The sequence below is a fragment of the Strix uralensis genome, chromosome 1, assembly GCF_047716275.1.
Source record: "Strix uralensis isolate ZFMK-TIS-50842 chromosome 1, bStrUra1, whole genome shotgun sequence".
NCBI lineage: Eukaryota > Metazoa > Chordata > Aves > Strigiformes > Strigidae > Strix > Strix uralensis.
Window position 1 is genome coordinate 35,888,712 of NC_133972.1, and position 26,968 is coordinate 35,915,679.

A 26,968-nucleotide genomic window follows, 5' to 3' on the forward strand; every position below is an offset into this window, starting at 1 on the left:
GCAAGGTACGAGCTGCTCTAGTTATTGGTGTGTGCTGGAGGAAGAAGTGCCAAAACTGTACTGGGTACAGAGGAACAGGGAAGCTCTTGTCATGTGACTGAGCAGAAAAGATAAGCTTTTCAGTAAAACGCTGCTTAAAAGGAAATTCTCAAGATTGCAAAGTGAAAATGTAGGCCTTTGTTTCCTAGAAGTATTCAAGACTGAATCACACGGCTTCATTTTCAAATTTGCATAATAAAAGCAATAAATGTTGAATAACCATTCGCCATAACAAAACACCACTGATAACGGGGACCTAAAGGTATTAACTTCAAAAATTCTTTCCTGGGGTGCAGAAGCAGAACCCCAGAGAAGGGGGGCGGGGGGTTAGATGGCGAGAGGCCGGGTCGATTTTGGCGGCGGGGAGGAGCAGCCCTGACGGGGGGGGGGGGGGGGGGGGCGGGGCAGGCCCTCATACCTGCCGGCGGGGCGGGGCGGGGCGAGACGGGCAGCCCCCCACCCCGCCGTGAAGAGGGGGCTGCGCATGCGCAGAGGCGCCCCCGCGCAGCTTGTCGCAGCCGCGCTCGCTGTCCCGCCGGCGGCGCCTCCTTTGTGACAGGCGGGCCGAGGCGGGCCCCGCCCCCCGCGCGGTGTCGGGCGCAGACGAAGCGGAGGCGCCATTTTGCGCTGCTGCGGGAGACGGTTTGGGAGGCTCTGGCGGGAGGGAGGTGGCGGCGGCGGCGATACCGGTAGCGATAACAATAACAGCAACAATAATAGCGGTAGCGGTCGCGGGTACAGTTGCAGCTCGGGACTAGCGTCCCCGTTCGCCCAGCCCCGTGGCCAGGACTCTGTCGACATGAGCGACGTGGAGGAGAACAACTTCGAGGGGAGGGTGAGTGGCCGTCCCTACCCGGGCCGTGCTGAGAGGGGGTGACCGGACCCGGGGAAGGTGGCGGGGGGCGCTCTTCTCCCTCCGGCCCAGTAGGGGTGGGGGTAACGCAGCTTGTCTCTAAAATGGCTTCTTCAGGCGCACGAGTTTTGACTGGGCCGTGGGCGACTCGCTTCCCTCTCCTCCCCCTATCTCCTTTTTTCTGTGTGTTTTGGTTTGTTTTTTTTTTTTTTTCTGTTTTTGCCGACCCGGCGCTGAGGAACTGGCCCATCGCGGAGCTGAGCTCCGCTGCCTTAACCCTCACCGCGCTTCCTTCTCCCACAACGTCTCCGTCCCCATCCCCCTCCGTCGGGGTGCGGGCCCTGAGCTCTGGTACTGCGGGTTCGCGTCTACCCTGCTAGCGCAGGTTTTGGCTTTAAGAACAGGGCTTAGAGCGCTGGTGTAGCCCGGTGTTTCACCCCGCTTCGCTCTTTATTTTCTGCTCTTCCCGCCGGTTGTCCGGTTGTCCCGGCCCTCTTGTCTGCCGGTCTCGGCTTCGGGGTCGCTGCCCCTCCCCGTCGTGCCCGCGGACAGTGCCGGCCTCCCGGTCGTGGCTGGGAGAGCGCGGTCCCGCGCGGTGGAGCCGAGGCCTCCGCCAGCATAAAAGAGGAGGGACCGGGGTCCTTTTGTGAGAGGTGCGCTGCCTCTCCTGGCTGCTGGCCCGCAAACTGGATCTTCCTCGGGCCAGGCTTCCTGAAGCCATCGGGGAGGTATGGTCTTCGTGGTTAAACCGTTGAAACTCATTGATAACGCGGCTGAAGACTCTTGTCTCAACAAGCTGCTGTGGCTCTGTAACCTGGTTAGGCCTGTTTCTCTCTCTCTTCTCTCTGATTGCGGCGGTTTTTTATGTACACGTATGACTGGTCCTTTCCATTTTCAATGGGTTTTTTTCTTAGTGATGATCAGGGCAAGTAGGAATTGGAAGCTGCAGGAAACAGGAATGAAATGTGTGCTTTGTCCTCAGTTCATCACTATTTCCTTTTTTTTAGATTTTGCAGAGATTTTTTTTTTTGTTCTCTCTAAGAGATTCTTTAGAGGAACACCTGAGCATCCTTTTGATGACTTTCTCTGATGAACCAGTGACAGCAGCTTTGCAGTTTACTGCATAGGTTTACTGCCTGGGGAAACAAGCAATGAAATTTTGGAAGAGCAGTGTCCCATTTTACACTAAAGTTGTTACCCTTTTGTAGTGTTAGTAAAAAAAAAAAAAAAACCAAAACAAAACAAACATTCCTTGGGCTAAGTGTGCCGTACCTGGCTGTGCAGTGACTGCTACTGCTTCCTCGGGTGAGGTAAACAGAATCTGTTGTTGTGTTGATTGCCTGGATAAAGATGGCTATATAGCTAAGCTCTTTTCAGCTAAATAAACTAATCTCCGAAGGGATAACCACCTAAGTCCGAGGAAGTTGAAAACCAAGTATGCTTTGTTGTTAATTTTTCAAGATTTTTACTTCAGTCTCCCACTTTACAGTAAGATTTATATTTTAAAAAATTATTTTCTTGTCCGTATTCCCACTGCGGTTTATTGTTAGGAAATACTTGTTAGGTTCATCCACAGAACTTCTGTATTAGGTTCCTTGATGGATCTGTTGTTCCGTGTTACAAAGCTGATATAACTGTGTGTTTTCGGTATTTCTGCATGCCTTCTGCGAAATGTAGAAGTAAAATAATGTTTTGAGAGTAAGTGAAGTCTGAGGAATCCAATGTAGGAGTTTCTGTGACTGCTACTTCTTAGTTGGCTTGTTCTTTTTTTTTTGTGGTGGAAAATGTACCTGTTGGAAAGAGCTGCTCACCGTGTTGGGTCTTCATTTGGAAAACTTTCATTCTTTTCTCTCCCTAACACTGGAGTTTCTCAATCAATCTGGCATGTGGCAGTGTCTTGTCTACTGGTATCTTTTTATAACTGAACATAATGGCAGATACTTGATGTGTTTATAGTTTTGCTTCTTTTTTCTACTAAGGAAGAGCGTTTGTAAGCAGTTTTTTTTTCTTCAGTAATGCTTTTTTGTTGTTGATGCTACTAAAATACTTGAAATAAGAAATTATATTTCAGGCTATAGCATTTCATACTTTATTTTCACTGAAAGTGCTCACAGGCATGAAATTAAGCATGTGTAACTTTTGGGCTTTAGTGTTTAGTCTGCTGTTCCCGGTGGGATAGAACTCTTACACACTGAATGTTGTCCTAGTGCTTCAGTTCGCTGTATGCAGGCATGTGGAACTGAGACAGTATGGCGTAAGTTTTCAATGGGAGAAAACTGCAGAAACTGGAAAAAAGTTTGTAAAGAACCTGCTTTCCTAGAAACTGTTACAAAAAAGAATTGAGTACCCTTTCAGTTCCCCCCCGCTTCAGTTTAAATACTAAATAGTGTGATGTGCTTTTAGAAACCTTAAATGCCAAAGGAGTAAGGGAGTTGTAAGTCCTTTTATATTCTATCCGTGTAGATGCATATTGTCCCAAAAGCACTTCGGTGAAAGTTCTTGCAAATAGTGATGAAACTGATACCAAGGTGAAGGTGCTTATTGATATGTGGGAAGTTTTGTCTTAGATATTAATTAGAAAGTGTTTTCCTGTTTTGCTACTTCGTGAAGAAAAAATGCTCATATATAAATCAGTAAATATTTTTTAATTTTCCCACAATATTATCAGGAATTCTACTTTTTTTAAAAAAAACCCTTATTTTTAGCAGCATTAAGATACTCTCCATGTATATGCTTTGCCTCTAATTCATGATTTTAAAATCGTAATGTTAATCTGAACAAGAAATTTAGAATGATCATGGAAATAACTTCAATGAGAATGTGTAATTTGCGCTATTTAAAAACTTGCATTTCTAAATAGTTGGGTAAAATCATTGTAATCACTGTAGATATTTTTATTCTTGAGCTCACTCATTTCTTCTTGGACTTTTTTTAAGCAAATGTTAATCAAATATGTTCAGACTAATAAACATCTGCTCTGTTTTTGTGTCACTGTGTTTCAACTTAAGCAAGTTCAGTATTAAGAATGTTGCTGGTTGAACAGCAGAAATCATCCACCCCCTACACCACCACCACCACCCACCCCCCCCAAGCAAGCACGGTGATTTAATGGAAAGAAATTAGCAGAAGAATTAGAAATATAGTGCATGTGCTAGAGCTAAGTTTGTGGACGTTAAGAAGAAAAAATATTTTAAGCCGTGCTTCTTATCGGTGATTTGACTTTTGGAAAAGTCATAGGATTTTATTGCCATTGAATGTTCTTTGTGAGCAGCTTAGGCAAATGAGGCTTTTTTATCTTTTATTTCTGTCAGATGACAGGCAACTCTTACTTGCTTTCATATTCATCGTTATTTTTAATAACACATTCATCTGATGCACGCTTTGTGATGCAACTTTTTTTCCCAGAACAGGGAACAAGTTGGAGTCTGAACAAACTCGCACTTAAGAAGCTCCACTTGAAACTTTGATCAATTATTTTTTTGAGCTTCTGATAATGTTTGGTTTCTGTAACTGTAAAAGTTTAGCAGTTTTATACCAGTATTAATGTGCTGTTTGTCTAAATAGATGAAGCTTTTTAGCAGAACAAAGATAGAACTCCGTTTTAGAACTTCAGTTTGGTTGTCTGTCTTCATTCTGATGAGATGCCTCTTTATGCTCTGTGCAGAATCTCACAATGATCTTAGTCTAACAAAGCACTTGAAGAAATACATGGTTTGCATGCGAGTCATCTTGTTGAAGGAAGTATGCATAGTTCATATGTATGCAAGCAGCTTTTGGATTAGCTTAACTGTGAATGTGCCTTGTATTTGCTTCATGAAACTTGTATGCAAAACTTAATTTCATACGTGTTCTAATGTTCGTTACCTAAAGCTGATCAGCTTTGAGATCGTTTCTTTGACCGAAAAAAAAGGGGGGGGCGGGGGGAGTCTGTTTCGCTATTGTATTGAACCTCTCCTGTAGTGGCAGTCTGCTGTCTCTGTGGAAAGGCAGGCATGTTGCTTTCTGTACCTGTTGAAATACAGGCATGATGGTCTGCTTATGCTCAGGAGTTAGCATTTGCTCGGGAGTGCTGTGATCACCCTGTGGTTTCTAATGACCAGTGTGGGAAAGGAGACTTTTTCTGGAAGCCAGTGTTTTTATTTTTTTTTTAATTAAGCTTAGTAAATTCTAGATGGTTCTGGACCATGTCAACTGGCAAGACTGCTCTTTTTGAAAATAAATTCCATTTCCTATCTTCCATATGTGATTAAGTGACTACAAAACCCTCTCTGTAGAGGCATATTTTCCAGCTTCAGTGTGAAGATTAATTTGTAATTTGAAAAAGTTTATTGCTGAAACTTCCTTTTTTTATTTTTTTTTTCCTTTTAATCAGTATCAGTGAGTATCGCTGAGAAATGTATAAAGTTTGCTGATGTTGGTAACTTTTAAAAATATACATGTCTTCAAGATAGCACAACTTAGGAGTTTCTTTTTATACAGAAGCTTATTACATATACTACTGAAATATTTATAGAAGAACAGCTAATTAAGGGATCAGTTTTATTTTTAGTATAGAGTGATAGAACATCACTCTATATGTGATTATTTCTCCTGTGAGTTTCAGGAAAAGTTGGTAGATACTTGTCAAAAAGTGGTTAAAATGTAATCTTGTTCTTTCTCATAAATGAGATGTAACTAAATTGGCAGTTTTATCTGGTGAATGTAGACTGCTGCTAAATTTCTGTTTCTTTTTTGATTACTTATATTTTTTTGTCCCCTTATAAAGTTGGACTTCATTTAATTTTTGAGTTTGGGCAGGAGATTTTAGCAGGATTTTTGTAAAGTCTGAGCTATCATTTTGCTGGCTTAATGGTATTGCTATGCTACTTGTCCTGTCCTTTTTTCACCCTGTGTGTGTGTTTCTTCTTAACAAGGTTAAATGAATTTCAACTGCAATTTCTGATTATTTTTTTCCTTCCCATTTCCCTTCCCATGCTTTGCTGTAGAAAGCCTAATTTAAGCTTATTCAGTTCTTCTTGTTTATTGTCTCACTTTAAAGTTTGATAGCCTTTCTGTCATACTCCTAATTGATAAGTTGTGAGGTGAGGTAAGGCATGGCAGAAGTTCAGGACAGAGTGGTGTAAAAGAGAACAATTTTCTCCTTTTTTTTTTTTTTTTTTTTTTCTCCCTCCCCTCATGGTCTTTATCATACCCTCTCATGATAGGTGGAAGACTGAAAGAATACTTAAAGACTTTTGCAATTCTACTTTGCATAGAAGTGCTTTGAATGCTCTTAAAATAGTAATTATATCGGAAAGTAGCATTTCTTTTGAAGGATGCAAGGAAGTTAAATGGCAGATATAGCTTGCATCAATTACATGGTTTAAAGAGTCGCACCAGTATGGATGAAATGCATTGACATGACTGACATCTTGCTCAGCTGGATCATCTAAAGTTGCTGATAGCTGTTCAATGACTGGGTTTATGTGACCATGGAGTGGGGGGATGTCCTTTCCATACCACTTTGTTTTGTGTTCTTTCTGGGAAGGGCAAAGGTAGAAAGGATAAAAAAATACTCTTCAGTGCTCTCTTTAAATGCTTCTAGCTGTGCATCTTCTTACCCAGTGAATCAGTAACTGAAGCTGCAGTCTTTAGATTTTGTGTTTACCTACAATAATTTCTTTGGCTCTAAGTTCCACTTCTTGGTGAATCATTAATCCCATTTCCTGGTATGCACTTGAGCAAGCTGTCACATCTTATTGTGAGGAAGCACACCGTTATGATTGATATTTTTAAATTACTATTATTTTAGGTGGGTTTTTGGTGTGGTTTTTGTTCGCGAGTGTTATGCGGGTTTTTTTATTATTTTAGTTTTGTCCTGGGAAAAGTGTTACTGACAGACAAAGCATTTGTTTTGAAAGGGAAGTCTGATCTGAGAATATTAGGAAGTATTAGGAAGACTGACTCTTCCTACAGGCTGTAGTGACAGCAAATGTACATAGTTTGACATTGTCACAGTATCTGCCTATAAGTTTGTGAGGATGAAAGTAGTGATTGGACAATTGTGTAATAAAGCCGAAGGCATTAAAATACGTGCTGTTTTGTAAGATAGTTGTGGGATGAGAAGCTGAATTTAAGAAATGCAGTCTTACCTGTGGCCCTTAAATGACTGAGAATCCTTAGAACAGACAGATAAGAAAATGTTGAGGATCCAGAGCAAAATTTTAGTCTTTTCTCTCTTAGGCAGTATTTAATTTCTGTGCTAACAATGGAACTAAGATCAGAATGCATAGATTGCTTAAAGACTATTACAGAATTGAGAGATTTTTAATGCTTTGGGTAATAGGTGTCTATTTTCTCTCATTAAAGATGATGTACTAAGAAAGAAGGTTAATTATTTAATTTTCTCATTCATATTGTAGAATGGATGTGAATTGTTTATGCAGAACAATTGGGTTGGTCTGTGATATAGACTAAAATATAGCTTCCTAATTATTTCCTTACAGCAGGAAGTAGAGGAGGAGAATTCTTTAAAACCTCCCTTTGTGACTTCTTCAAACTCTGAATCTCTTAATCCCTGCCTGTAGTCTTGCTGATATAAATCTTATTAGGTACTTTTTCAGCATCAGCCTTAAGTCCTTAAACTCTTGCAGATTATTGTGATTCCCTTAGTCTCTCCTTTTGAAGCATTGTAGGAGGTATAACTAGGTGATCTATGTTGCATCAGAAGATGAGATGTAATTGCCTGCCAATGACAGACACAGTATACAACTGCTAACAGGTAATCTCTCTTTAGCTGCAGTTTACATCTACACTGACTTTGTTTGAGGAAGCTTGAAATGTGTAAGAATTTATGCCATTACCTCTGTTACTCCAGTTTTAAAGTTGTATGTTTGTGAGTGCAGCTCCTAAAGGTCTTAAACAGATATTTCCAAAAGGACTTGACCTACGTGAAATGATGTAACTTTTGCTTTTGGCGACTTAATAGAGGTTCGTTGTCATAACTGATACTATTAGAAACTCCGTGGGTGGTGTCATAAGATGCTTCAATTGAATAGATAAGGACACTAAGCTAATTTTTACATTGTATGGGAGTGATTGGGTCCTTGATATTTTTGGCACCTGCCAAAACTTTTCAATTGAGCGGTATCTGGGCTTTTTTTGTTTCTTTTGTTCAAGTTTCCAAAGTTCTTGTTCAAGAATTGATATTTCGAATGTAAAAAGTATGGACAACACAGTATTTTCATTAAGGAGTGACTGAGGAGGGTGTCTTTATTGAAGGATGTTTTCTAAATCTGAATGATACCACATTAAATGTTTTCCTGTATTGCTGATCACTTACTAGGGAGGCAAGTGGAAATAATTCCCAGAGAAATTGGCAATTGTTGCAGGGGATGAAGTGTAAAGGGAAGAATTAAGGAGGCTATCAAACAATGAAGAGTACAAAAATAGATCAAAAGGCATGTTAGTGATTATAAAAGGAAATGTATTTTTTATAGTGAACAGTGGATTTCAAATGTAAAAATAAAAACACCAAATAACATTTGCTAATAGTTAAGTGCACATATATCCTTTTATTTCAGTGAAAGTCATGTAGCTAGATCAGCAGATAGCCAGCTTTGATAAGGCTAACCTGTAATGCAAACCCGATTATGGTCCATGCATCACAGCCAAGCTTTGAATTTGTCCTTCATTGATAAGTTTGGCAGGCCTGTTATCCCAGTAGGTGACGTTCTCCATGTGTCCCTTGTCCTCTTTTTTGAGGTAAAGCAGAAAGATAGTGTAGCTGTAATATCTGTTGGTAAGCAGTCCCTTGGGTTCCATTTCTGGTGGATTTATTGTCTTGAAATCTGACAGCATCTTTTGAAAAGAACCTTAGTGCAAAGTACTGAAGAATTTTAACAGTAAAAGAAAATGCAAATCTGAACATAGAGTAAGAAATAAATTGAGAAAAACACGTGAGAACACGCAGGAGGAGAAATGATGCAAATAAACATGAAATGTAACACTTATGGGAGGGGAGCTTGCTATGCATTTTTTTCATTAATAATTTTGCACATTTTTTGTTAAGTTACATATGTATATAGCATACTGTTCTGTAGGGGTTTTGTTACAGCTGAGCTCCCTAGAAATGCTGTACCAATATGAGAATATGAGGAAATTCTAACCTGCTCTTTGTTTGCTTGTTTTCCTAGTTTTTCTCTTGTGTGTGTTACCATGCAAGAAAAAAACCCTCCTGTCTTGTCTCTTATTGGATTGCTTTGAACTGTACTATTATACTTCCTGTTTTATATGGATTAAGTTGTATGCAAGGAAAACAGGGTAACAATGAGGACGAAAAAGTAGGAAGAAAAGTAACTTGTTGCATATATCTATGTGCATGTATTATGCGAGTAAGTATGTGCATAGATAGGTTTTGACTGGAAATCTTTGGCCATTCTGTTCAACTGAGAGTGTCTTAGTAATAATGTTCAGGAGTAGAAATTGGGATATTTGATACTGAGAAGTACATAGTTACTATTTTAGGGGGGAAGTCACAGTTATTGATATCAATACTTTAATATATTTGTGCTAATTAGTTTTTAGTGTATCTATGTATCTTAAAATCTGAAAGGGGAGGAGGGTAGTTTTGAAAATACAGTAAAACACTGAGAACTCAGTAAGCTCATTGTTAGAACGTAGACACTTATACAGTTTTAAAGATTTTTTTTTTTAAAAGTTGTTTTATAAAATAGTTTCTTGCACTTTACCTGCTGGCTTTTCAATTTGGTAGATAACATCTGAACTCCAGCAGAGTTTTATAATCCCCACGTGCTTAAATATACTAAATGTTCTTTTTCCATTAAGGTTAATGTTCGTGAAGAAATTGAAGAGTTTTTTCCAAGAATGTGGAAGATAAATCAAGATAAAAGAAGGCTAATGAAAAGTATTAAAGATCAGAAAATTAAAATTGAATGGGGGAAAAAATTGAACAGAAGATTGGTCAGATAGAAGCACTTGAATATTTTTTTAAGGCTATAAGGAATTGTTTGAATTGGGGAAGAATACACGAAGTATGAAAAATGAAAAACTCAATGAAGAATGAAGAAAAGTAGAAAGCAAGAGTGAAGTAGAATTAAAAGAATCTGGAAGAATGAATGGGTCCTAGGTTAAGTAAATGTATGGTTTATGTTCCAGTGTCTGTATGATCAAGTTGTAGATGAATTTGCATGATTACTTAGTTAATAGAGAATTGGTGATCTGGTTCAAGCAGGGACCTATTTGAGGAAAGCATACAATATTAACAGTGGGTTAGCAAAATGAAATTTGTTTTGGAGGGTATTGCCTAACCATTTGTTTTTCAGGAGCAATCAATATAATAGAATTACTGTACTTTAAATGTTAGGAGTTAGGCATTTATACAACCAATACCATTTTTAATACTGTCTTTTTTGTTAGGAGTCTCGCTCCCAGTCAAAATCTCCAGCTGGGAGTCCTGCTCGTGTAAAATCGGAGAGCAGGTCTGGATCTCGCAGTCCATCGAGGGCTTCCAAACACTCTGAATCGCATTCTAGGTCAAGATCAAAATCAAGGTATGTCCAGGAAGTTAGTCATGTTAATCCAGTGTTACTGCATATGCCTAGTCTTTTGGTACCTAGATGAGATTTCTTTTCCACTTGTAAAATATATAAACCTTCTGTGGTGTTTTAACAGGGCTATATTAATTTGCATGTCAGTGGTTGTATAGGTGGAAAAAGTTGGAGAAAGATTCCGTAAGTAATAAAGCATGGGTATGAATAGAGAAGGTAATATAAATAGAATTAATGTAGAATTCACCACTAAAATTTGTAGGTTTATCTCTTCCAGAAGAGAGAGAAGGGATTGCATCTCAATTCTGTAAAAGCTCCTGTGTCTTTCCACCAAAATCTTTTGGTGGGGAACTCTTGTATGGACTTCTCCTTTAGGAAAAAAAGAAAAATCATGTGAGAACTGCAGCAAAGGTAGTCTGGATTAGACAAAAGGAGTAAGCTCTGTAACTGTTAAGAAATATTGGAAGATGCTACTTGGAGAAGTTCTTGACATTCTTTCATTAGAGGCTTTAAAAACAAAATCTGAAAACTATGGCTTAAATAGGGTGCGAATAGCTTCTTGATTTATGAGAGCTTTTAAGATTTAAATTAATTTTTTGATGCTCCATATGTCCTTCTCTGTCCCTTACACCAACTGTCTGTGTGCAGAGGCAAAGTTTTATAGTTCTCTGTTCTGAGAGAGCTTGCTCAGAACAGCAGAGAAATGTCTGTCTTTTTTCCTCTAAATATGTCATAAATATTACCTGGCTTACGCTACCAATCTTCTCTCTTCTTTTGTGCCATCATATTGGTGAAAATGGGGAGAGCTACTGAATCCTTCTTCCACCAATGAGAGAGAAACCAGAAAACAGCATTTGTAGCTTTGGAGGGGGAAGAGGAATTGCATAGTATTATGTTGTTGTTCCTCCCCAGTTCTTGGGAGAGATCAATAATCCATCTTCCCTATTTATACGCTTCATACCAGGGCAGTCAAAAAAGAGTTACTGTGCTCTGAATTCCAAAAGTTCAGCCTAATGTTATAGCTTCTCTTCTTGCAGTGTTTAGCCAGATTAACTAACTACCTGTTGTTAGGATATAATGCCCAGATGGGCTGGGATGATGTCTCTTTAAAACTGAGCTTATCATTGGCTACATGTCTGCAAAGAAATGCTTGAGGAGTTAAGCAGTTTTTGGGTTTGTCTTCGCCTTTAATAATTTTCAAGCCCAGGTGAACTTCATTTGTAGATTGTGCAGCACTGTGGTGCTGGTAGATCTTTCCAGCCAAGAGAGTATTTTAGTGTGGTGTATGCTTTCTGTATCATTGTGCAAGTGTTAGTTACATATGCAGCCAAGCTGATACAAGTTTAAACTTTGAATTTCCCCAAAACTGCCGTGAATATAATGTTCAGTGTTTGCCAGAACTGCTCTTGCAAAGTTAAAAGTGGTGCTGCCGAGTACATTGTTAGAGATCCGTGCAATCTTTAGATGTGCAAAGTAGAAGAAACTTAACTACTTTATTTGTAGAGAGCCTTTAAAAAACTACATATTTTTCTTTAGGAAATGTAAGGTTTACAATTCAATATATTATGTGCATATGACCTAACTAAAAGCTTTCTCTTTGTTGAAGATCCAGGTCCAGAAGACACTCGCACAGACGTTACACTCGTTCCAGATCCCATTCCCATTCTCATTCCCATAGGAGACGTTCTCGAAGCAGATCGTACACGCCAGAATACCGTCGTCGAAGGAGCCGTAGTCATTCTCCAATGTCGAACAGGAGAAGGCACACTGGCAGCAGAGTATGTCATGCTCATCAAGGCTGAGTACCAACAAATCAGTTGCTGCTTACAGCAATGTAGTCCAGGTTACCTGCAGGCTGAATCTGACTTGCTGTCTTGTCACTGGAGGATATGGGAATTTGGGGTTGGGGAGCAATCTCTGTCCTTACAGCTGGGCACTTATTTCTTGGGCCTGCCACTGGCAGGGCAGTTGTAGAAAGAAATGAATTGAAAACCATGCTGTTGCAAGTCAGTGTGTGCAGAGAGGCTGACATCTGCTTTTGTCAGCTCTAGAATTTGAAGCCTTCTGATTGTTTCTTTGTTACAGTTCCAAGTATATCTACCCTTCACAAAAACGAGGCATTTCCTGTGTATGTTTGCAACCTGACAGTATTGATAAGGTTGACTAGAGGAGCCAAAGTAGTAAATTCTCAAGTGTTTTATTTGCTTATAACATACAGCATATTATGTTGAAGGTTGCTTGGATTTTATACCTCTGAGTATAAATTTGCTTTAACTTGAAGAAATAAACCCATGTGTTACTAGCTAATGTGTAAGTCTTAATGGACCAGAAAAATTTACAGTTATGAAAAGGATCAGTCAGCCTCTCAAAATGTAAATGAGAAGTATCTCTGTATGGACAGGAGGAAGTAGATGTACACCAGCCATTACCACCAGCAATTAAGCACCATGCAGCTGCTCGTTCACTCATCCACCCTCCCCGTGGGATGGGAAGGAGAATCAGAAAAAAACCCAACTTGTGGGTTAAGATAAGAACAGGTTTAGTAACCAAAATATAATAATAATAGTAAAGGAATATAACAGAGTGAAATACAACCCAAGAAAACACAAGTGATGCGCAATGCAATTGCTCACCACCCACTGACTGATGTCTGAGCGGTGGTCCGCCCTTCCCGGACAACTCCCCCCAGTTTATATACTGAACATGACATCCTGTGGTATGGAACATCCCTTGGGCTTGTTCAGGACAGCTGTCCTGGCCGTGCTCCCTCCCAGTTTCTTGTGCACCTGCTTGCCAGTGGAGCATGGGAGACTGAAAAATCCTTAACTTAGGATAAGCACTACTTAGCAACAACTAAAACATTGGTGTGTTATCAGCATTATTGCCACACTGGATCCAGAACACAGCACTGTACCAGCTACTAGGAAGAAAACTAACTCTGTCCCAGCTGAAACCAGGACACCTTTATAATCCGTTTCAGTGCCTTAACTTCTGGTTCCACACACTTCAGTCTGCCTCTTCCTTGGTGAGGGCCACGGTATTTTTCCAGTCCTTTCAGTTTTAATCTGGTTTAGTTTCTCTGAATTTTTTACTGATCCTGTCAAAAAGAGTATAGTTTTTTTGCAGGCTTACCTTGGTGTAGCAGCTCACTAGGACCAGGTAATACCAATGTGAGGGAGAAGAGTGTGTGGAAAAGGGCAAGACCTACAGCAGTGCTAATGTACAGTGGCTTAAGCTGTTGTGAAGCAACATTCAGAGTTACTTTGTGGATTGTTGCCAGTGTGTAATCATGATGTAGTAAATATGCATCTAATGTCTTGAAGAATTGGTAGGAATAACTGAACTTCAAAAAGGCTAGCAGACTTCCTGGTGAAAGATGAATGAATCCACTTTAGTACTTGAGGTAATACTAGAATATTTCTGCTCTGTGAAGAATCTTTTTGCCTTGAAAATTACTCTGTGAAACACAAAACTTGTTTTCACAGTGAATTTCACATTAATTCTAAGGAGTAGTTCTAGTAGTGTCAAAACGAAACTCAAATCAACCAGGAAAATTGGTAGCAATTTTGCTACTTCTGACCTCGTAGAGAGAGCTTGCATACTGTGTTGATGAGAGGCAGTACAAAAACCTAATATAAAAGCTGGCTTTTAGTCCTCCAGTGGTGATGTAACTGTCACTTGGCACTTAGGGTGCGGAGACTGATTCTCAGTACTACTTTACCTCAGAAAAGGTAATAGGGTTTAAGGGTAAGGGGGTGTAAAAAAAGGACAATACCGATAGGTACTGTGTGGAGGGACTTGTCCAAACAATGATTCAAAAGACTGGAGACATTTCCTTAGACTCACCAGAGTTTCAGCAATAAGAGGAGTATAGCTGTTAATGCACTGAATTATCAGAGAGACTGAAATATGAAGTAAAAAAGAAACCTAAACCTGTATAATTAAAACTTCTAAATGACACTGCGAGTTGATAGTTTGTGCTCTGCTCTTCAACTATAATAAGGAATTGTAGAAGATTCATGTCTTAAAGTTCAAACTTTTGTTTTAACAAATGGGAAGAAGGGAGCTTCAAATACATAAGTAGTTTGGCCATCTTATTTTCACAATGGGTTCCTGAACAAAAGCTCTGAAAAGAACATGACAAAAGATCTAAACCTGTTCATTCTTTGAACAGCTCTGAGGCATAAATTACTGTGCATCAGTGGCTTTAATGAAACTGAAACACAAATTTCGACTGTGTCAACTTCCACTACTATTTCAGCAGAAACATGAAATCCCTATGCCTATTGCTGCCATTTTAAATTGCTGCATCTAGTATAACAGATGCCAGAAGCTTAAGTGAAACAATGTTAATTTTGATCAAAATAATTCTTACAGTGGAACTGGCATTAGATGAACTCTGGCATGTAGAGAAACTTTGAACCTAAAAGAGAAATTGTGCATTGTACAATTTCATATTTGACTTCCTTTAGTTGAAGTAAATTTATTAAGTAGATCTGTATCTTGTATCATGTTAAAGAATCAAGAGTCTTGCTCTAGAAAAGCATGCATACTTTTGGATTACAGTTTCACAGAACTGGCCTTCAACACTTGATACTATCTAGATGAAAAAAAGCAGGTGATTTTCATCCAGTTTACAAGTGGAAAGAGAGAAACTTTCAAATGTAAATACCAACTTTCAGTATAGTTGGATAGGAAATGTTGAGGGGGGAGGAGGTTTTGGTAGAAGCTAAATTATAGTTCAACTGTCTGTGCTTAGGAGCTCAAATGCATTTAGTGTGTGCAGCTGGAGGCAGTGTGCACTCTTGAGTACCAGTAGGGACCATGCAGAAAGGCTGAAGGTGGGAGTTCAGGCTGGCAGACCTGTTCTTAACGCAGGCTTGTCATGTCTGCAGCTTGCTGGTGATTTGAGTGTCAAATATTAATAAAATAGGTACCTGTTATTCTGTAGCTTTTCTGTAATCAGTATGTTTAATTTTTATCAACGTGAATTTTTCACCAGCATGAGTAGTTCATCTTTGTCTTTTTTCTAAGATAAAAATCATGACAGTAGTCGCTATTTGAGAAGATCTTGAAATTGGAATGGTAACTGTTGAAGTGTTAAGCTTTTAATAAGCTATGTTTAATTCATATTAAAAATTGTTAATAACTGAGACATTTTGATATGAGAATGTGTAGCACTTTTTTTATAAACTTAATTGGAGTTGAACGTTTGTCTTACCAGGCTAATCCAGATCCTAATACATGTCTTGGAGTGTTTGGTCTCAGTTTGTATACTACTGAGAGAGATTTGCGTGAAGTCTTCTCCCGTTATGGACCCTTGACTGGCGTCAATGTGGTTTATGATCAACGGACTGGACGATCAAGAGGATTTGCATTTGTTTATTTTGAGAGAATTGATGATTCTAAAGAGGTAAATTCATGCTTTACTACTACTTAACAGGTGTGCTTTTTATGCATTGTCTTCATTAATATATCTGTAAAAAAACCACCCCATGTTTTTGAGAGTATATTCACTGGCAGGTTCTCACAGTGAGATTAACTTAAAATATTTTGTTCAGACAGCATGACACTTCTAAACAGATGAAGCATTTTAGTTCAGTGTTCAGATGTTTGGGCAAATTTTGAGCATGAGCTGTCTGTATTGAATCGCTAATGAGTATTGTGCTTTGATTTTAGTCTGTTCCTTCAAAATGAAAGTAAATCTTCAGGCAGGCGTAGAAGCCTAGTAATTCTGAAATATTTTGGAAGTGAACTTTTCAGAGTAGTTTTCTGTATCTATCAAAATTCTGAAGATTCTCTTTGCTTACCATTTTCTTCTCTAAAAGCATGTCATCGTGTATTTGAAAAACAGTGGGGTTTGTCTTGACTTGTGCCTTGGTCAGTGACTTTACTCGTTACATGGATAGCTGTTTACAGCTGGATTGAGTTGTTAGTATATATGAACAGCAGCCTGTATGGTTCACCGCATTAAGCAGTACTTTTTTTTTACCTGTGTAAGGATACTGTTAGCTTTACTACATTTACTGACATCTGGATAAAATTGCTCTTAAAGGTAAAGACATCCTTTTTTCAAAAAAAAAGGTGTTTTTTCTTTAAGCCTTCACTGTGAGATTATCTCTTTCTTTTGGGCAAAGTGAGTCACAGACTTCAAGTATCTTGTTCACAGATTAATAGTCTTGGGCAGATGTTTCAGATATGCAGATTTACATTTGATAAGTATATTCATAATGCTTGGATATGACTCTTCTCATGTAGCATTGAAGGGAGGGAGAGTGACAGCTGTGGAACCTACTGTCAGTAGCTGAAAAATGGAAACTTATGCTAGTTGATATTTTCATTTAAAAAAACCCCAAAAAACCCAAAAAACACAACAAAAAACCCCCCCTGTTTTGTGGATGACTTGATTGAACTAGATTCAGTTCTATCTTTGACTGATTTCTGGTGTGATCTCAGAGAGAATCAGTTTATGGGAAGAGTAAGTTTGTAGATGTATATATGTGTGGTTGTTGCAAGTTATAGGGGTAAGTAAAAGACACAAAACTTCCTTTAGTGTCCCTTCTGTATTTTCCCACTATCACTTGGACAGGTTGAGAGAGGAGTTAATGGGGTGGATAGCTGTATATCCATCTTTGGTGGCCTGCTCTCTTCTAACTTTTATTCCGAATTCAGTAGGATTTTGAAAATGCCACTGTTTTGTAGAACATTTAATATCCAAAATACTTGCGTACTACTTCTTGTCACATTCATATGCTAGCCTTGTCTATTTTATAACTTCATATGTCCTTAGAAGTAGGGTTCTTTCCTAGTTGCCATGGGCAATGGTCATGCATGATGCCATGCATTTCTTAAAATGTTCCATGTAAATAGCATGAAGTAATTTGTTCAGTATAAAGCTGTTTTGGCCGATACTACAAAGGTGGAATGCAAAGAAAAAGGGATATTACTTATAGTCAGAAATAGAGAAATACACCTTAAGCAGGAACTGAAATAACTAGGAATGTAAACAAACCCATTTTTTTTCTCCCCAGTGGTGGGCTAGTGTGTGAAGAGAGGGAAAGAATGCAACATCTCCCAACACTTGGAATTTACATAACTTAAATACTTTGTCATAAAGGACAGGAGAAAAACTTGTTAATTTGACTTATTTCATGGGCCTTGAGGGCAGATTTGAAGATGGCAATAAATTGCGGCTAGTGTAGAAAAAGGGCATGTAGCATAGGTGTGAAACTGTGGCAGACCCTGTTGGAGAACACTGAAGGACATGAAGTAATTCTCTGTGTGGAAGATAGATCAGATCTGAAAAGTTGAGTATGCCTAACAGCAGTGACACTTGAAATTTTTGTTCTGAGTAAATACCTTTCCTCTTAAAGCCCCAAATAAAACCCCCAAACCTCCAACACCCTAAGCATCCAAGTAAAGAGAACATAAAACTCTAGGTGAGATGTTGAACTAAATTCCAGCCCTTTTAAAGTACTCATAGATGGAATGTGTAGAACTCTACAGGAAAACAAAGATTTCCCATAATCTTCACTATTGTCCTTCTAAGAGCGGTAACACAGGGAAGCCTCTCAGCTGACATGCTCTCAAACAATGTGAATATTAAAATTTGACACCAAATGAATTGTGAGTAGTTGTTTCATAAGTTGGGTTAAGATAGGTCAGTATCAATATTGTGTGGATTCTGTTGCAGCTGAAATCCCTCGGGATCTTTGTCAGCACTGGTTACCACTCTTACAAATTGGGTCAGTTGTTGAGCTGGTTAAAGTGTTGCTATGTGTTAAGATTCTGAAACCAAGCGATGCAGTGTTTCTAGTTCCATATGGTGGTAAAGACATCTTGAACTGTCAACTAACTTGATGTTGTGGAAGTCCATAGGCAATGTAAAACAGCATTTCTTAAAGGTGATACCTTGCAGTGTCCTAAAAATATCAATGGGGCAGCAGTAAATTTATTTTTGCTTACAGTCTTCTGGCCTTTCAGAACTTCAGATTGGTTATGACACCATAGCACCCTTGTCATTAGGTGTTTATGATCATTTTGGTTATAAAGAGGAACACAGATTTAGCTTTTGATAACTACTAGGTAGAGCAGCTGTCAGCATCACAGTAGCTTCAGTCATTCCACCTTAACAGGACTGGAAAAGAGCTGTGGATTCATGTATCCATTCTAAAGGAGATTTCTTACAGAATCTCTTCTCTGTTTGAAACTCCACTGAGTATTGAGATGAAGCTTTGTGGTCTGACAGAAGGTTCCTTTTCCATCAAATGTCTTTTATTGCAATGGTCTAGTGTTTGCAAGGTAGCACATGACTAGATTGTTACATTCTGACCCATATTGAAGATGCTTGCAGACACTATCTTTTAGTTGAAGGCATGATAGTAGGAAATAAATGTTGAGGATTGATGGTTGGTTGTCCAGAAAACCTGAGATTTTGCTGTGCTAATGTTCTTTTTGGTGTGCTTGTTCAAAGCCTATTTGTAAAGCTTACGTTATTTACCTTTTTCTAGAAGAAGGAATATTCTCTCTTACAGGTGTAGTGGTTTTCATTTTTTGTGAAGTTACATTTTCTTAAAACAAAACAAAAAACCACTTTTCTGAGTAATATTTGGTATTGCTTTTTTGCCTTGTGTGGCGGTGTCTTATGTTAGCCATTCTACTAAGTCTTCAGAACCACATGTGCAACATTATGCAAAGGGCAAGAACTGTAAAGCTCTGCTGAAGACATGTTTCTCAAGATTGGCATTGTTTCTTATATAGTTCTCAGTATTGCCAGCTCTGGCACTGAGCCAGTGTTGTAATATTGCAGTTTTGCAATATTCTTGCTGAATTATAGAGGATATTCACCTGCCCGTCACATTAGGATTTTCCTGTGTTTAGAGGAACACAAACTTTCATGTACTAGGATGAGGGGAAAAAGAAAGGGAGGCGGGGCGGTGTGACTGTCTCAGGGTTAACAATAAATTGAGAGGATTATGAGTAAAAAATGCTTGCTGTTCTAGGGACATGATTCTTACTACAGTTACCAGGGATTTCATATGCCACTATCCAGCTTTTCAGTAACTCAGAATATGAAGTATTAGTTGTTGTTTAAACCGAGGCTACTCTGAATATATTGTGTCTATAGCAGGAACTCATTTGAGGAGATTAGCCACAGCAGCAGTTGGCAATACAGAATTTTCCATTTTCTAACGCTAGTTATGTGCTCTTTACAGTTTTGACCATCTTTCAGAAAAGTTTTCTGAAGTAGTGTTCATTAGCAATCAAGACAAACTTTATACAAACTGAACTATTAACATAATTTACTTGCCAAAGACTGGAATAATAACTGGGTTTATAATTTTAATTTGCAAGACGTTTAATCAGTGGTGCAAGCAGACTGGTTTAGAAGCGTCATTATTGACCAAAGCTTCTCCCATAGCTTGTTGAAGAAATGCTTTAACTATTGTTTGTGGTATCAAAAAGGACCCTTGATATACCAGAAAAGAACACAAGAAGGTCTCAGATGTTTGGAATTAAAAGTTGCAGACTTCTGGAGACTCTGAAATACCATGAAATTCTAATACTTGCAGAAACATACCCAGTTACTCATTCTGGTTCTCTAAAGTCCTGTGTTTCTCAACTCTGAAACTCTTTAAAGTATGCTTGAAAGAGAATCCGTTTAATCAAGATATGTTTAAGATCATAAATTATATATTAAAAATTATAATTGACAATATTCTAATAATATTTTTAAAAAACAAAACCTCAGGCTACAGTATAAATTGACACTTGTTCAAAGGTGAAATGGACACTTGAATTCAACTTGGCAGACTGCAGTAAGTGCAGAAAGCTGGGTTTCTTAATTTCCTTTTTCGTCCCATCAGGTTTTTTTTCAGAATGTCCTTTCAGATGTCCTTGTTAAATCCAGACCTAAACTAGTGATACCAGTGTACTGGGGAGAGAAAAGCTAACCTATTATGCTTCATCCCATGCTGTACCTGTGATACAGTGGAGATGATGTTTTCATGGCATCAAGGTAGAACATTAAGGCTTTCATGGTGTTTCAGGTAAAAAACAAACAAGAAACATCTAAAAAATGCAGTGAACAAAAAAAGACAGTGTCTTACATAGTTCTTTTGAAATCATGAAATAACTTTTCAAAATGAGTCCCAACATAATTTGCTCACGTGTGACTATTCAAGTGTATTCAGTTTGCACGTCACTTAACTTTGTAGTGACGTCACATTACTGAAGTAATTCAAAGCAGTTAGACGTAGTTGTAATGAAGGCTTGATGATCTCTTGTATAATACAAATGGTATCTTGAACTCTGTAGTAGAAATGAAAAGTGACTGTGACATCAAGCTCTGCCAAGTCAAGTTCTCTCCCTCCTTTCTCCCTGCTTCCTCCCTGTACCCTTCCACCAGTGACCACAGCACAGGTTGCAGAAATTTCCCACGTTGTTTCTTTGTCCAAGCTGCTCTTTGTGGCATCATCCAGACTGAAAGATTACTTAATTCCTTTCAGTGAATTCTTGATTACTTAACTAATACCAGTCACCTGTGTAAGTTTGTGCATATAAATAAAAGTTTGGTGTTTCCAAACTTGTTTGACTGTAAATGCTAATACATGTAGAAAACACCGCATACTGTAATAAATATCAAATGAAATTGAAATCTCTTAAATTTAATGCTTTCTTTCAAACAGTTTTGAGCCACTGGCTGCTGTCATCCTGTAGTTTGGGAACTGCTCATTTTGTCAAACTAACACCTTACAGATAGTAATTTGAAGGAGGCTTGTTTTTATGGATAGACTGCTGTAGGTTTAAAACTACGATGTAAGATGGAATTATTACCTGTGGCATTCCCAATCCTCATTCTCTGTTTTCTGACTGCAAACATACAGATGTGTATTCTGGCCTACAAAATCAATTTTTTCCTTAGAATTTGCAACCAAAACTAGTAGTACATGTTTATAGGAATCTTGTTTGCTTGCATGTTTACTATCATATTGCAAAAGCCATGCAAGTCTTAACAACGTTCAGATATTTGGAAGAAAATCCAGGTTGAAATAAAAATGGACTGTTGACAGTTAAAGGCTCCTAAGAGGGTATTGTATGTCTTAAACCCCATATAATTTGATTTTTCTTATCAAAATGTTTCATTTGATGGTCTGGAAAATACACTTCTATCTCTTAAACAGTATTTGAGAATGTCTTCTGCATTGTTAGAGTGAATGTGCAATTTTTTTCGCTTTGACATTTGAATGTTCTTAAGACAGCATTCATGCATACCCAAAGCCAGCAAGAAATGCAAACTGAAATGTGATTTGAGTGTGACATGCTAGCTAGTCTAATAAAATGGTAAAATCCAAAATTTGATTATAAACTATTTTAACTTGAATGAAGACACAAAAATGTCAGTAATTAGAATCACAAATATGTTTTTACAGCCTTTGTACAAAATAAATACTGTTGTATCACTTGTCTGAAACCAGATTTTCAAGTAGGGCTTTTGGTCATATTGAAGCAGTTGTTATCTAATAATGTCAGCTTAAGTACTTTGTTTCAAAGACTTGACATGCACATTAAGAATGATGTAGAGATTTTGAAAACATCTTTGGGAGGAATTTCCAGTTGCTAATGACTGAATGTGAGTGATACAGACTATCAGTTGGGGTCATAATGGCTTATTGTAGGTTTTGACTTTTCTGCCTTCAGGGGATGCAGTCAGAACAGTAAAAGGCTTTATTATGTCTGTATATCTATTAAAGATTTTTATTATTTTAAATTTTTTAGTTGGCAGTTATTGTTAACAGCTGTTGAAAGCTAAGAAAATTGAAATTTTCATATTGGATAGGTCATTAGACAGTGTGACCAAGGTATCCTGAGTTTCATGCAGACAGGTAACTATGAACTAATCTGGATCCACTGAAATGTAACACATTTCTTGGTACTTCCAAAACAATCAAGTCTCAAAATTAACTCTTCATCTGTCTTGCTGGTATGTTGCTCTTCTCTGCACTGCTCCCTTTTGTTCTTCTAAGACACATGTGCCAGATGTTCTGGATTTAAGATGGTTTCTTGTCATCTAAGGTTATTACTCTGCAAGTTGTTGATTGGAAATAAAAATGCCATGAAGCAGAAAATTCCTTACCTTTCAAGATAACTTGCATTTCCAGAAGGATGCTTTTCGTCATGAAGCTAATTTTTCAGCCATCTATTTGCAGCCTTCGTTTTTAGGTTTGTGCACATGTACATTCCTAGGATGTGTGCAGAGATTTATTTTTATTTAGATCATCCTTGTGGAACAGGATTTAAAAAAAAAGTCTCAAGGCTAGGAAACCAAAGCTGAGGATCTTGTTTTAGTCACAAAACATACTTTAGTGTATGTTGAAAGACTTCAAATGCTTTTTGGCTCTGCCTTGCAGTTAGATAAATGTAGTTGTTATATTTTTGTATGGAAACAGAGCTCACTAGGTGGCGATATAGCATAGATATAAAAAGCATTATTAAAACACAAACTAAGTGTAGTTAAATGGGTTAGCAATGATTCAGTCACTTCCAGTTTGGGGACATCACAGTTAAATCATGTGGGTGTCAGGTTTTTGTTTCCTCCTTGTATGTTAACTTGTATGTTAATTCGGTAAGGTTCTTGTTAGAGAGCTGCAAAAAGTTGCATTTCTGGATAGTTGTTTGTTTCATTATTAAAAAAAAAAGAAAAAATGCTTTGCTTAGAGGCACCCTTATGTTTTAAGGTGGTGTATTGTTCCTCACAGTTAAATAATAGCAAAGTGGTTGTGTTCTTTAACTCAAGATTGCAAGAGTGTCCATTCTCCACACATGAAAAATAAAAATAATAAGTAGTGGGCTAAGTGCTGTGCTTAATGTCGTGAATTAAGTGGTGTGTAGAGTATTTCAGAGATCCTAGAGCAGCTGATGAAAGGATAAAAAAAAAAAATTGCTTTGCAAATTTTAATAGCTTTTAAGTCCAGCATTAACTGTTTGTTAAATTCTTTATGGTTGTGGGTTTGGTTTTTGGGTTTGTCTGGGTTTTTTTTTTAAGTTAATGTTGTATGAATATAGTTCTTAAAGTACACTGTGCTCCTTTGAAAAACTATTTTCATGATTTTGAGTTTGAAAGGCCATTGTATTGATTCTCAAAGACTAGACAAGCAGGGGCTAGAACACCCAGTGAGCGTGTGCAGGGGCTGCGGGCGGGTCTGAAGGCACAGGCTTCTCAAAGCGCAGACCCTTATGTGTATCGCTTTAGCGAGCTGCTATTGTGAGAGTGAGTGGGGAGGAAGGTTGTAATTAGGTATCCATGTAGGCTGAACCCGCCATTTTACTAAGCTCTGCTGGAGTAGGTCCTTGTAAGGGAGATGGCAGGAGGCTGGGAGAGCATGAAATGGCAGCCGACTAGCAGTAATCCGGCCATATGCACCCTACAGGAAGCCACTGTTTTGCACAGCTTTTGAATCCGCCCGTCCCCTCTGGGTCAGAGACGGCGGTCGGAAAGATGCAGTTTTCAGAAAAAGCTGTTTTGACTTTCAGTTTACCTTTCTAATGGGTGGAAGACAAAGTCTAGGGGGAGTGACTGTGTTAGTGGTTAGCACCGTGCTCTCTTACGAAGGGATTGCGTGTCACGTTACTCCAGCACCCCAGTGCAGCCCTGTAACACTGCCGGCAAACGGGCCAGGGGACAGAGATGAGCCATTCGCCACAGTGGGGCACTAGTAACCAGTCTAAATAAAACAAGTTCAGGGCTTGTTTTTCTGATGGAAAATAAAGTATTCTTTGCATAGCTTTCCATAGGTACCAGTAGGTTGCAGGTTTGAAGTCCCTGTTCCTTGTCTCTCCTGCAGGCAATGGAGCATGCAAACGGTATGGAGCTGGATGGCAGGAGAATTCGGGTGGATTACTCGATCACCAAGAGAGCACATACACCCACCCCAGGCATCTACATGGGCAGGCCAACACAGTAAGGAGTTCACTCATTTCCTGTAATGGGACTAGAATGGATTTAAACTGAATGCTTGGAGTCTGGTTGAAGAAATAAAGCTACAAGATACTTTTTTGAAATTTAAGAGTTACATCAATTGTATTTTATCACAGAATATAAAGAATGCGTTACTGTGACCCACATATACTATTAAATCCTACTGTAGTTTATTGTATGTTTCTAAAAAAATACTGAAGGAGGAGTTTTAAAAAAATACATATCCAACATGGTCAGTTAATGCACCCTTATCTTACTGAAATGCTATGGTGCCCATTTGCCTTTGATTTTGATGCAAATTAGGTTCAAATCCCTGGTGGGTTTTCTGGGGGTTTTTTGAAGGTGTTTTTCTTTAAATGTTTCATTGTTAGATTGTTTCGTGGCATAGTCTTAAGTGTCTGATTTACAAGAACACTTAAAAAAAGCTTTTAAATAATTTAAATCAAGATGAAGAGTAGGTATCTAAAGTAGGTGGTTTTTTTTTTTTGCTTTTTCCCTAATAGCAGTGGAGGAGGTGGTGGCGGTGGAGCAGGTCGTCGCCGTGACTCATATTATGATAGAGGGTATGACAGAGGATATGACAGATATGAAGAATATGACTACAGATACAGGTACCTAATTTTTATTTCTGTAGGAACAGTGGATTTGTTGGAAAAACTGAAAAGTTAGGTGACCAAAAAGGTTACTCAGGTAGCAATGAATATCAGTTTACAAATGCTTGCTATGTGTTAGAGCCTCATTACTTTAGGTTTGGTGGGATTAAAGTCATAATCATCAGTGTTTATGTAATTTGGTTATCCAGAAACAGTTGGGCAAGGGGTTAATGTTGCTACCTGAAGGAGGTAGAGCATGTGTCCGACGGATCTAGGGGACAGATAGAAAGGGAGCTCATTTTTCCATGCTGTATATAGAACCAGAGACAGCTGATACACAGTGCTGTTTAAAAAGGGGTTATTTGTAGATGGGATTTTTAATGCTTGACATTTCATAACCATCTCAGTGTTTTGAAAGTTATCTAGTTTCAGAGAATGTTCAACAAGAATTGTAGGCATCTGGGAAAGCACTTCATGTGTTTTCATAAACTTCCACTAGCCTTGCAATTCTTTGGGAATATCTTACAGTTTTAAACACATCAAATAGAGAAATATAAAAGTACTTGTTAAATAACTGTAAGCCACAGCCAAATAAAGCTGAAATCATTCATGCAGGCCAAGTCTTTCAGTGCTAAGGAAATGGTTCTGTTCTGTAGAAGTGATGTGAATAAGGCTTCTTTCATAATGGATGTTGTTGGGTTTCTTTTTTAATTTCCTTTAAAGGAGACGATCACCATCGCCTTATTATAGTCGATACCGATCACGATCAAGATCCCGGTCCTATAGTCCAAGTAAGTAAATGCAAATGAATAAATAGAATCTGGCTGGCTTAAACCTTGTTGTTACTAGTATTAATCAATCAATGGGAATTCTGAATGTGAAAGCAAAATGTTGGGCATATTAAAGCTGAGATGATGTGTGTACAGTTAGTTTATAGTAATTGTGCCATCTTTTTTTTTTTCCCCAGGGCGCTACTGAAGAGGGGGGAAGAGTTACGGTTGAGGACGTGATTTTTAAATACAAAGTTCAGATCTTAGCTTCTCTGCTGCTCTCCTTCCCATCCTCCCTTCCTTGTCCTCCATCCAGCTCTTCTACAAATCTTTGGTTCATTTAGAATATACATATTTTCAGTTGAAGTATTCCTGTTTTCCATCCCTTCTTATTGTAATACTCTTAAATATTGTAATTGTTGTAGTTTTTGTGTAGTAAAACATCTTAAGCAAAATGAAATGGAGAACCCAAAGTGCTGATACATTTTGGAAGTCATTCCTATTTTGTTTTTAAAACAATTGGACTCCTGACTAATCAGAAGAAAGCGTTGATATTTTTAAAGCTTGCATGTCATATGTAGTATACACTCAGATACTTTAATATAAACCTGCATTTCCAAGTAACTCGTTAATCTTTCTGTTAAAATGTTTACCTATTACTTTGATAAACAAGTAATGACTTTGAGCCTTTTCTGTAATGACAAATTTACTTAGATAGTCATGAACCAGAGGGTTGGGTTGATTGTTTTTTGTTTTTTGGTTTGTTTTTTTTGTCAGGTAGTTGCTTTGAGCGTAGACTATTTGAGCTAGAGCAGAATTTGGTATTTGACTGGGAGAACAGATCCTTGTACACTCAAAATTAAGGTTGTGTTTTATAGATAAAGTTTCTGGATTGCTACACAGTGGATAACATTTAAAGTTAAAACTGTAAAAATCCTAGGGTTTTTTATTGTACTTTGAATATTTCCCCTTAATTGGTGCAGGAGAAAAAATATTTATTGAACATAGCAATTAGTCATATGATTTGCTGTTGATCTTAAAAAAAAAAAAAGCCAACTTTTTGGTATTGCAATAATGATTAAGCAAGTTTTTTTTCCAGTCGTTTTTGGAGTTTTGAAAGTATGGATGGAAAAAACTACAACTACATGTAAACCTTTTTTCCCCTCAATAAAAGTTAATTCCACTGA

At 38.2% G+C, this 26,968-nt stretch overlaps 1 protein-coding gene across 4 annotated transcripts; it reads left to right on the plus strand.

The window, feature by feature from the left end:
• Window positions 1-625: 625 nt before the first annotated feature.
• Window positions 626-26,968, plus strand: TRA2A (transformer 2 alpha homolog). Of its 4 annotated transcripts, none has more exons than XM_074862642.1 (8): window positions 626-874; window positions 10,310-10,443; window positions 12,119-12,218; window positions 15,665-15,853; window positions 24,285-24,400; window positions 24,922-25,029; window positions 25,735-25,802; window positions 25,979-26,968. In XM_074862642.1, exons 1-8 carry the CDS (start codon window positions 839-841, stop codon window positions 25,987-25,989), a joined length of 762 nt encoding a protein of 253 aa, XP_074718743.1. In that variant the 5' UTR covers window positions 626-838; the 3' UTR covers window positions 25,990-26,968. The 4 variants fall into 4 exon arrangements, with proteins under 4 accessions (XP_074718743.1, XP_074718734.1, XP_074718763.1 ...); XM_074862633.1 differs by having other exon boundaries at window positions 628-874; window positions 12,047-12,218; XM_074862651.1 differs by having other exon boundaries at window positions 630-874; window positions 9,719-10,443; window positions 12,047-12,218.